This window comes from Dendrobates tinctorius, unplaced genomic scaffold, assembly GCF_039654945.1.
Source record: "Dendrobates tinctorius isolate UK_male_01 unplaced genomic scaffold, ASM3965494v1 ptg000008l, whole genome shotgun sequence".
NCBI lineage: Eukaryota > Metazoa > Chordata > Amphibia > Anura > Dendrobatidae > Dendrobates > Dendrobates tinctorius.
The window spans coordinates 4321721-4334017 of record NW_027361676.1 but is presented as its reverse complement, the minus strand read 5'-3'; the positions used below and the strand labels follow the sequence as shown (position 1 = coordinate 4334017).

General features: G+C 43.5%; 1 protein-coding gene across 2 annotated transcripts in view; it reads right to left on the bottom strand.

Annotated features, from left to right (window-relative positions):
* ARHGAP10 (Rho GTPase activating protein 10) overlaps positions 1 to 12297 on the bottom strand; it is a 421521-nt gene that overhangs the window by 227011 nt on the left and 182213 nt on the right. For both annotated transcript variants that reach the window (XM_073576247.1, XM_073576246.1), the window contains one exon: positions 2420 to 2462. In XM_073576247.1, the coding sequence (XP_073432348.1) occupies positions 2420 to 2462 (43 nt within the window). The remainder of the gene's footprint in view (positions 1 to 2419; positions 2463 to 12297) is intronic.

Here is a 12297-nt window from a genome sequence, read left to right as displayed (position 1 = left end):
TTTGTGCGCCCGGGCGCACACTACAAAAAAAATGCATGCGCGTACAAACGCATGACTATGCACACCCATGTTAAGTATAGGGGAAAAAATGCATGCGCATTTATGTGCAAAAACGCAGCGCAAAAAAACGCAAGTGTGAAACCAGCCTAATACATGCGCAAATTCTGGGTCGGCTGCGAGCTAGTAGTTTTAGGTTAGGAAGGGCCACATAACCATGGACTGTATCAACCTTTAAGTATAAGCCCACAGCTGTCTGCGTTGCCTTTGCTTGCTATCAAAAATGTGGGGGGGACCACATGTCTTTTTTTTTTTTTTTTTTTTAGGGTTGCCCCAATTTTTGATAAAGCGACACAGACAGCTGTGAGTTGAAATTAATACGCTGGGAAGGTCCATGGTTATCTGGCCCTTCCCTGTCTGATAATATAAGCCTGCAGCGGTCTGCTTTCCCTCAGCTGGTTATGAACAACAGGGGGGACCCCACATCATATTTTTACATTAATTTATTTAATAGGTGCCACAATACTGTCACAAAAGGGTATTAGTTTATAATATGTAGGGGGCGTGTGACATTAAATTGCAACATTACATCTACCTGTTCTAGCTCTTTATTATGAGTAAATTTGTGAATTTACTGGATGATGAATTATCCGATTTCTTTTTAGATGCAGCTGTTAAAATCAGATGGTACATGTGTTTTTTTTCCTTGCAGCCTTTGACTTGCATTGGCAAGTGTAACTCGATTCTCGGAGGCAATCGCAACATGCTACGATTTTCATCTTGGTCCGATTCAAGCGGAGAAAAAAAACTCGCAGATGAGCATTGTCTCACTGCATAACATTTTTCAGAGGCAATGCAATGTTTTCTCACATTGCACTCCTCCGTATTATACGTCAGTGTGAGTGAGCCCTGAGAAAGAGGAGAGCGAGAAAGAGGGGAGAGCGAGAGAGAGGAGAGCGAGAGAGAGGAGAGCGAGAAAGCGGGGAGAGCGAGAAAGCGGGGAGAGCGAGAAAGCGGGGAGAGCGAGAAAGAGGGGAGAGCGAGAAAGAGGGGAGAGCGAGAAAGAGGGGAGAGCGAGAAAGAGGGGAGAGCGAGAAAGAGGGGAGAGCGAGAAAAGAGAGGACAGAAATCCAGCAGAAGCATTGTCATTGTCCGATGTTTCCATTTACTACATGATGTAGATGATAAAAGAAAGGTAATGAAAAAACAGATGTGTTAACAAATTGCTTCTATTCTTCTAAGGGTAGCTTCACCCAAGTGTATAAAAATCATTCAGCCTTTCATCCAGAAAAGTGGGATGATTTTTTCTTACTTGTCATCTATGTGCAGTCTGTATACAATCCATTTACTACAGCAGAGGCTATTAATAATTTATATGACCATCTTCAGATTCCTGTTATAGAACTGCAATGTATCCATAAAAATCCAGTGATGTACTGTGCTCTAGATGGCATACAATTTTTTTAGTGAATTGAATTGAATGGGCGAGACTAATCTAATTTACAGGAGAAAATAGTGCATGCTGCAACTTTTTTAACATTACAGGAAATGGAGTAAAAAATTAAGGCATCAAATCAATATAAGCAAGATCCAACGTGTCAAAAATACTAATAAAGTGCCATGCTAAAAGAACATAAGGTTCAGTACAATATAAAAGAATCAGAATAGAATTCTGGGGGGTACTTCCCCCAGAAGAAGGCAATAGCTGAAACTTGCATAGGGGCAGGCACGGTAACCCAAACAGAGGTAATGTTTGTACTATCTTGACCTCCTTTTATTGCTCTTCACACTCCTTCAGGAGAACATTTTTCCACTAGGATTTATTTGTTTTTTTTTTCTTGTATGTATTACCTTGTAAAGTATGTTATCCCATCAATTCTTATGTGCAACCTCTGTAAAACGTGTGGTGGATAGTTGGTGCCATTTTTTTGGTTTCTCACTTTTTAATAACTTTGTTTTTTTGTTGTTTTTTGGTAAGTAAAATGTTGTACTTTTTATTATTGGTTCTTGCGTACATTTTTTCTTTCTGATTCAATTTTTTTAACATATAGATTTGGTCAGTGAAAAAAATCAGTCATCTGCACAGTCCCTTTAAATGACATTGGTGCAAGTGCCCACTGGATGCCATGTCAGTAGCTCCTCTCACCATCCCACTGCAAAAGTGAGCAACTGTGGATAATCCTGAAAATATGAATTTGTCCCACAACCACTTCAGATTAACATTGTGACGCCCTCGGTTGGGTGATCGGACACTACAGTCTGGTTGATATGACAAATTCATATTACATTTGTTGGCTTTGTCTGATCTTAATAGGTTTGCTGGGGGTGATGTGCCTTGTGCCAACATAGAGACCAAAATCTGCAAACCCTGACAGACAAATACATTTATATCTAGTGGAAAAAAAAAACAAGTAATACCAACCTCCTTCTGATCTCGTTGTAGATCTGCTAAGGCTCAAAAATCTCTGCAATTAGAAAAATATATAAAATTGGTGAAATATTGCCTGTAAAACAATGTATTTGCAATTTTAAAAGAACACAATAAAGAAGACCCTCAAAACACAGTAAGGGAACCATTGTGTATGAACAAGGATGAGTCCAGCTCTCCAGTCTTAAATCCCCCCCAAAAAACAACAAAAAAGAATGCCAGGTGGTAATTGTGTTTTCCTTCAATGGTAATTAAGATTCATCATATAAAAGTGCTTGTGAACCCGCATCAAAGTCAGGGATACGGCATATGATACAACTGAACGTCATATGCCAGGAAAGGGTTAATAAACAGACCTCTTAGGTCTGATAGGATCAGCTTAGTTTAAGATTAGATATCAGAATGAGTAAAATTATTTAGGAAAATTTAAACCTCCTCCCACACAGTCTGATTGACAGCTACTCCTTGTCTCGCCTCCCTGCTGCTATGGAGATCTCACACTGCTCAGTATAAGCTGCAGCTGTCAGTCAGGCTGGTTGGGTTGAGACTGAATTCACTAGGATTCATGTGTTTTCTTCTCTCTTCAGATGGATTCAGGATTGTTATCACGATCATATACACAACAGGCTCAAGAGACATTGTTAATAATGCATTTTGCATTGTAAAATCTGATGACAGATAATCGTTAACTTTGAGTAGGAATATGGAACATATTTCCAGACATAAACGTGGCACAGTGGTGCGCTCTTAGGCCTTACAAGTCTACAGTCACACAGAGTGCTTGCAGACTTGTAGCTTAAGACCAGACAACCCCTTTAAATGGTATTTAAATATAACTAGAAAAACAAAAATGAACCAACCAGTAAAATGATTAGCTCGCCATTATATATTCACATTTACAGTAAAATTATAAATAATATGAACATTTGCAATTAAAAGTTGACCCATGAAAGAGCTCTGACATTCTCCTACACCGTGCGGCATCACCTGGTGTGCAACGTGCGTAGCAATGTGCAGATCCAGCTTATGAGCTTGGGGGACGATGGCCACAGATGCCCAGTCATTCTCACCACGGACAGTGCTCTGCATAGTGATATCAGCCCACTATGGAGCAGCCACAACAATAGCTGGGGGGCAGAACATTGCTATTGGCCGATCTGCAGTGAACAGAGTGAAATTCATTAGATGGAGCTACTATGTCACAACTCTTCATAGGATGAAGAGATCCCTTGCTGTCCTGTCTGTATACTCTCTTTTGTGCCCTCTCAGGGCCAGGAGCTGTGGTATGATCAGACCAAGTTCCTGCAGACCATGTTCCTGCACGGTCAGACACAAACATTACACAGTACACAGCAGGGGCACATTTATAAGATTATCTGAGCACAGGAACATTTCATTTAAACACATTCAATTGTGGAAATTATTTTCATTCCAATATCTATTAATTAAAATGTACTTTCTTCAGTCTAAAACCCATTCACGACCTTTGATGTACATTTACATCAAAGATCATGTTACTGCCTTTGATGCAGGCTCACAAGCCGAGCCCACATTTTTTCACATACATGATGGCTGATTTAATCTAATTAACTTAAAGGGAATCTGTCATCCCTTTTTTGAGATATCATATAATGATATCATTCAATTGTGTGTCACATAAGGATTCTCTTAGTACTTTTGCTTCCCCCTGACCCCGCACCTTTCATGCATAAATACCTTTTTTATATCGGTTCAGATGTATGTACACTGCCACTGTCCTGTCCGCAGGGCGGGGCTTATTCAACTGCTCCCCCCCTCCCTGCCTTCCTCTACACAAGAAGAAATGCATAGAGCAAGACAGGGAGGGGGGAGCAGTTGAATAAGCCCCGCCCAGCGGACCGGACAGCGGCAGTTTACATACATCTAAGGCTGGTTTCACATTTGCGTTTTTTTGCGCTGGAAAAAAACGCATACGTGCGCATGCGTTTTTTCCCCCTATATTTAACATGGGTGCGCATACCTGCGCGCTGGTAAGCGCATGTATGCGATTTTCATGCGCTGCGTTTTTTTGGGGTGTGCGTTGGTATTTTCCAGACGCAGCATGTTGCATTTTTTGGCCCTGGAAAAAAGCGCATGCGCACGTATGCGCACGTTTTGCGCTAAAAATGGCCATTATAGCCTATGGATGCGCATACGTGCGCACTGGCATGCGCAGGTATGCGTTTTTTTAGCGCTGCGTTTTTTTGGTGGTGTCCACTTGTTGTCCTAGTTATAATCTTCTAAAGTCAAAAAAAAAAAGTCTATATAAAGGAGGTGCCTGCCAAAACTCTGCCACTACTACACTGACAGATTGAAGAGCAGACAGTCAACCAAGAACCCATTATATCAGCGAAGAATGTGAGTATATTACATTATATGCCTGTCCTTTTAAATTATGTATGTACTAATGATTTTTATTATTTTTACATGCAGTATGTCTTCAGAATCAGAGTATTCCCCATCGCGGCAGGAATTGGCGCAAGCAGACCGTGAGGTGATTATTTTCGTGCATCTGGTAAGTACAGTGGGGAAAAAAAGTATTTAGTCAGTCAGCAATAGTGCAAGTTCCACCACTTAAAAAGATGAGAGGCGTCTGTAATTTACATCATAGGTAGACCTCAACTATGGGAGACAAACTGAGAAAAAAAAATCCAGAAAATCACATTGTCTGTTTTTTTTCATTTTATTTGCATATTATGGTGGAAAATAAGTATTTGGTCAGAAACAAAATTTCATCTCAATACTTTGTGATATATCCTTTGTTGGCAATGACAGAGGTCAAACGTTTTCTGTAAGTCTTCACAAGGTTGCCACACACTGTTGTTGGTATGTTGGCCAATTCCTCCATGCAGATCTCCTCTAGAGCAGTGATGTTTTTGGCTTTTCGCTTGGCAACACGGACTTTCAACTCCCTCCAAAGGTTTTCTCTAGGGTTGAGATCTGGAGACTGGCTAGGCCACTCCAGGACCTTGAAATGCTTCTTACGAAGCCACTCCTTCGTTGCCCTGGCGGTGTGCTTTGGATCATTGTCATGTTGAAAGACCCAGCCATGTTTCATCTTCAATGCCCTTGCTGATGGAAGGAGGTTTGCACTCAAAATCTCACGATACATGGCCCAATTCATTCTTTCATGTACCCGGATCAGTCGTCCTGGCCCCTTTGCAGAGAAACAGCCCCAAAGCATGATGTTTCCACCACCATGCTTTACAGTAGGTATGGTGTTTGATGGATGCAACTCAGTATTCTTTTTCCTCCAAACACGACAAGTTGTGTTTCTACCAAACAGTTCCAGTTTGGTTTCATCAGACCATAGGACATTCTCCCAAAACTCCTCTGGATCATCCAAATGCTCTCTAGCAAACTTCAGATGGGCCCAGACATGTACAGGCTTAAGCAGTGGGACACGTCTGGCACTGCAGGATCTGAGTCCATGGTGGCGTAGTGTGTTACTTATGGTAGGCCTTGTTACATTGGTCCCAGCTCTCTGCAGTTCATTCACTAGGTCCCCCCGCGTGGTTCTGGGATTTTTGCTCACCGTTCTTGTGATCATTCCGACCCCACGGTGTGGGATTTTGCGTGGAGCACCAGATCGAGGGAGATTATCAGTGGTCTTGTATGTCTTCCATTTTCTAATTATTGCTCCCACAGTTGATTTCTTCACTCCAAGCTGGTTGGCTATTGCAGATTCAGTCTTCCCAGCCTGGTGCAGGGCTACAATTTTGTTTCTGGTGTCCTTTGACAGCTCTTTGGTCTTCACCATAGTGGAGTTTGGAGTCAGACTGTTTGAGGATGTGCACAGGTGTCTTTTTATACTGATAACAAGTTTAAACAGGTGCCATTACTACAGGTAATGAGTGGAGGAAAGAGGAGACTCTTAAAGAAGAAGTTACAGGTCTGTGAGAGCCAGAAATCTTGATTGCTTGTTTCTGACCAAATACTTATTTTCCACCATAATATGCAAATAAAATGAAAAAAAAACAGACAATGTGATTTTCTGGATTTTTTTTTTCTCAGTTTGTCTCCCATAGTTGAGGTCTACCTATGATGTAAATTACAGACGCCTCTCATCTTTTTAAGTGGTGGAACTTGCACTATTGCTGACTGACTAAATACTTTTTTTCCCCACTGTATATCTGCTGCTTCTCCAAATCTCTTACGTTTTTTTCAACTTTTTTAAGACATCGTCATCATCATCTTCTGCGGACGGGACTAGTGAGGGCGAAGAGCAGGAGCAGCGAAGCCAAGTCCCGGTGGTGATACGGAATGTAAGTATCAAATGATTTGTAATGTTCTTTATTTTTTATCTTCTATTTTTACTCTTTTTTATGTTTCTTTTTTTGTAACTTTTTATTCAATTTAAATTTGATTATTCTAATGAATGTGTTTTGTCTAGGTTCCACAACGGGATGAAGACGTCTACCTGGATAATGAGCAGCTCATCAGCCTGGTCCAGGAGCGTTCGCCGTTGTGGGACAGCCGTGACCGGCTGCACAAGGACATTGTGGTGACCCGGCGGCTATGGAATGAGGTGGCCGCAGCGTTGATGGATGGCTGGGACAGCGCCACAGCATCCTCCAAAAAGGCGTTTAGTGAGTATTTCCCTGCTCTGTATTGTGCCGCAGTGACTGTTGTCCTTGACGGCACTGTTGGGTTTCGTGCTAGGCATATTCTAGCAGGAAACCCAACAGTGTAATCGGGGTCTACAGTGACTGCTTTGAGTATTGTATTGCTACATTGTGCCGCAGTGACTGTTGTCCTTGACGGCACTGTTGGGTTTCGTGCTAGGCGTATTCTAGCAGGAAACCCAACAGTGTAATCGGGGTCTACAGTGACTGCTTTGAGTATTGTATTGCTACATTGTGCCGCAGTGACTGTTGTCCTTGACGGCACTGTTGGGTTTCGTGCTAGGTGTATTCTAGCAGGAAACCCAACAGTGTCATCGGGGTCTACAGTGACTGCTTTGAGTATTGTATTGCTACATTGTGCCGCAGTGACTGTTGTCCTTGACGGCACTGTTGGGTTTCGTGCTAGGCATATTCTAGCAGGAAACCCAACAGTGTAATCGGGGTCTACAGTGACTGCTTTGAGTATTGTATTGCTACATTGTGCCGCAGTGACTGTTGTCCTTGACGGCACTGTTGGGTTTCGTGCTAGGTGTATTCTAGCAGGAAACCCAACAGTGTCATCGGGGTCTACAGTGACTGCTTTGAGTATTGTATTGCTACATTGTGCCGCAGTGACTGTTGTCCTTGACGGCACTGTTGGGTTTCGTGCTAGGTGTATTCTAGCAGGAAAACCAACAGTGTCATCAGGGTCTACAGTGACTGCTTTGAGTATTGTATTGCTACATTGTGCCGCAGTGACTGTTGGCCTTGACGGCACTGTTGGGTTTCGTGCTAGGTGTATTCTAGCAGGAAACCCAACAGTGTCATCGGGGTCTACAGTGACTGCTTTGAGTATTGTATTGCTACATTGTGCCGCAGTGACTGTTGTCCTTGACGGCACTGTTGGGTTTCGTGCTAGGCATATTCTAGCAGGAAACCCAACAGTGTAATCGGGGTCTACAGTGACTGCTTTGAGTATTGTATTGCTACATTGTGCCGCAGTGACTGTTGTCCTTGACGGCACTGTTGGGTTTCGTGCTAGGTGTATTCTAGCAGGAAAACCAACAGTGTCATCGGGGTCTACAGTGACTGCTTTGAGTATTGTATTGCTACATTGTGCCGCAGTGACTGTTGGCCTTGACGGCACTGTTGGGTTTCGTGCTAAGTGTATTCTAGCAGGAAACCCAACAGTGTCATCGGGGTCTACAGTGACTGCTTTGAGTATTGTATTGCTACATTGTGCCGCAGTGACTGTTGTCCTTGACGGCACTGTTTTTTTTTTATCAACAGTGGACAAAGTCCGAACACGTTGGCGTTCGATCAAGGACCGCTTCAACAGTGATGTTCGTGCTGAGGGCCAGGTTCGCAGTGGATCTGCGTCAAGGACCAGAACTAGATACCGTCACTATCACGCGTTGCAGTTCCTAAGACCGGTCCTTGCCACGAGATCGTAAGTATTATAAATTTTGGGTTTTTATTTTTATTAATCTGTGTTTTTCTAATCCACAGCTGATGCTTCTTGTAAAGGCATGGTAGTAATGATTTTCCTGTCTTCAACAGCACCTGGAGCAGCACCCTGCAACCTGGCCCTGGAGCGGTCCTTCCTCGGACGTCCTCTGACCCGTCCCAGCCATCCGACAGCCAGGAAGCACCTTGCAGGTCAACCACACACACAGCTGGTGACCAGGAAGCTGGGCCATCAGGTGTTCCCCTGTCCCAGGTCTCTGCCACTGGTTATGCGGGCACTACCCGCCAGCGGCAGAGGGCCTTGGACAGGAATGTCTTGCCCGAGATTATGCATTTGAGCGAGACATTTAATTCCAGCCTCAAGTCACTGTCCGACAGAGTTGAAAGCGGTTTTGCACTCATGGAACGTGGTTTTAACCACTTTGAACACCGCTTCAATTCTGTAGAACAGCGCCTTGACCGTCTGGAGGCCGACCTCAACAGACCAGCACACCATTTTTTTAGTAAGATTGAAAAGGGCATGGCGGAACACCTTAGTCCTGATCAACAGCTGAATGTGCTGCAGGCCTGCAACAATGCTTTCTTGCAGGCTATGCAGCATAATCGGTACGGTCAGCAGTCAGTGGTGTCCTTTCCACCTGTGCCACCATTGACTCGCTTCACCTCACTACCGACTTGTGCTGCATACCACTGCATGGACACCTCTATTCAAAGCCAGGACACCCACCGTTACACCACCACAAGTCTGAGTGCAGCTGGTCACTTCACCGACACCACCATGGCAAGCGCTGCTCCTGTCTGGAGCACCACCGCCACTCCCATGCATGCGTGGAGCTCAGCCACCACTAGGCAAACATGGAACAGCCCTGCCGCTACAACAACATGTAGTAGCCCTGCCACCACCACTCTGCAAACCTGGACCATCACTGCCGCCACAAGTCCTCCTGCAAGGACGAGCACTGACAACGAAGAGCAGCAGCAGCAGCCACCTCAGCAGCAGCAGCCACCTCAGCAGCAGCCACCTCAGCAGCAGCCACCTCAGCAGCAGCAGCAACCACCTCAGCAGCAGCAACCACCTCAGCAGCAGCAACCACCTCAGCAGCAGCAGCCACCTCAGCAGCAGCCGCCACCTCAGCAGCAGCCGCCACCTCAGCAGCAGCCGCCACCTCAGCAGCAGCAGCCGCCACCTCAGCAGCAGCAGCCGCCACCTCAGCAGCAGCAGCAGCCACACCTGCAGACGGGGGACCTACACTCAATATTTGCCCCTAGTTCAAGGCGAAATCTTTCAAGGCGGGCATTGGGCCAAAGTCGGTCCAGGCACACAAGCCTACGGCGACATGCCATTACAACTAATGTACCTGAACAGATTTCCTCTCCTCCAAGTGTTCCTAGTTTAATTCCCTTAACTGGACTACCTTCCCCCACAAGTTTTGTTGCCCCTTCCCCTCAAACACCGTCTTCAACAGCAAGTGTTGCATATTCCCTGCACACCCCCAAATTGAAACCATCTGCCCCCAAACGCCGTAAAAAATAATTTTTTGGTTTATTTTTGTGATAAAAAATAAATTTACATTTGTGGTTCACCATTACTAAGTTTCATTAATGTTGTTTGCGCCGCTCACACACACTGATGGGTAAATACATGTTAAAAACCAACCCAAGGCCTAGTATAGTCATATGTGAAATAACACGGACTAGTATAGTCATACCAAGGCCTAGTGTAATAACTCGAGTTTTACCAACTTGGATCTGGTTTCATGAAAAACAAACTGTTGAAACTTGTCTTAAAAATAAGTTTCTTTCTAGTTTCACCAGTTTGTTTTTTGTGAAACAAGATGCTAGTTGTTAAAAATCGAGTTATTACAGTAGGCCTTGGTATGACTATACTAGGCCGTGGTATTTCACATATGACTATACTAGTAGGCCCAAGGCCTACTATACTCATATTTGAAATACCACGGCCTAGTATAGTCATTCCAAGGCCTAGTGTAATAACTCTAGTTTTACCAACTAGAATCTGGTTTCATGAAAAACAAACTGTTGAAACTTGTCTTAAAAATAAGTTTCTTTCTAGTTTCACCAGTTTGTTTTTTGTGAAACAAGATGCTAGTTGTTAAAAATCGAGTTATTACAGTAGGCCTTGGTATGACTATACTAGGCCGTGGTATTTCACATATGACTATACTAGTAGGCCCAAGGCCTACTATACTCATATTTGAAATACCACGGCCTAGTATAGTCATTCCAAGGCCTAGTGTAATAACTCTAGTTTTACCAACTAGAATCTGGTTTCATGAAAAACAAACTGTTGAAACTTGTCTTAAAAATAAGTTTCTTTCTAGTTTCACCAGTTTGTTTTTTGTGAAACAAGATGCTAGTTGTTAAAAATCGAGTTATTACAGTAGGCCTTGGTATGACTATACTAGGCCGTGGTATTTCACGTATTACTATACTACTAGCCCCAAGGCCTACTATACTCATATTTGAAATACCACGGCCTAGTGTAGTCATTACAAGGCCTAGTGTAATAACTCTATTTTTACCAACTAGAATCTGGTTTCATGAAAAGCAAACTTCGTGAAACAAGATCCTAGTTGGCAAAAATTGAGTATGCCTTGTTATGACTATACTAGGCCGTGGTATTTCACATATGACTATACTAGTAGGCCCAAGGCATACTATACTCATATTTGAAATACCACGGCCTAGTATAGTCATTCCAAGGCCTAGTGTAATAACTTGTAAGTTGGAATGGAGCAGATTACATTCATCCACTCAATGCTGACTTGTATTCCCCATGGACTTTCATTGGGGTTGGGTTTTGAGGGTTGTGTTTTGAGAAAATCACATACTTTGTTTTCAACTAGTTGCACAATTTTCTCTTGAAAAAAAATGGTTTCCTGATTCATGGCCTGCAGCTTTGCTCGTTCCAATATATTTCACGCAGACTAGCAATGCTGCATTTTAACTCATATGTGTATTTACCTGCCCAGGTGTGTGAACATCAAAAAATTCAGTTATACATGGGAAGTTTTTTAATAAATTGGAGTTTAAAAAATATAGTGCACTCAGTAATGGTATCAAATAAGGTTTTTTATTACCATAAACAAACAAAAACATTACACCATTTCATCTTGCCAGTGCACCCGTCCTACATCAGAAATAAAGTAGGCCGCAAATTGGTCCCTCATTTGGCCAACTTCAACGGATGACCTGAGAGTGTGCTGAGTGAATTCAGGCAATGGGTTAGGAGCATCATCGTCCAGTTCAAAGGTCGGGTGCTCTTTAGCCATCACAAAGTTATGTAGAACCACACAGGCCTTCACCACCTCATCGACTGTTTCAAGTTTAAGATTAATGGCTGTGCCCAGAATTCGCCATCTGGAAACAAGAATCCCAAAAGCACACTCGACAGTTCTTCTGGCCCTGGTCAGCCTGTAATTAAATATTTTTTTGGTGTGGTCCAAGTCCCGGCTGGAGTAGGGTTTGAGTAAGTTTCCGCACATTTGAAAAGCCTCATCGCCAACCATTACAAAGGGCAGTGGCGGAGCTTCGGTGTGAGGAAGAGGCCGTGGCATAGGGAAATTAAATTGGTTGCCATACAACCTCCGGCCCATGTCTGAGTTTTTAAAAGCCTGTGAGTCATTACCACGGCCAAATGCTCCAATGTCCACTGCTACAAACATACATCCGGCATCCGCAATCGCAATGAGTACTATTGAAAAGTACTTTTTGTAATTATAGTACTCAGATCCCGTTCTTTGGGGTTTGATGATCCGTATG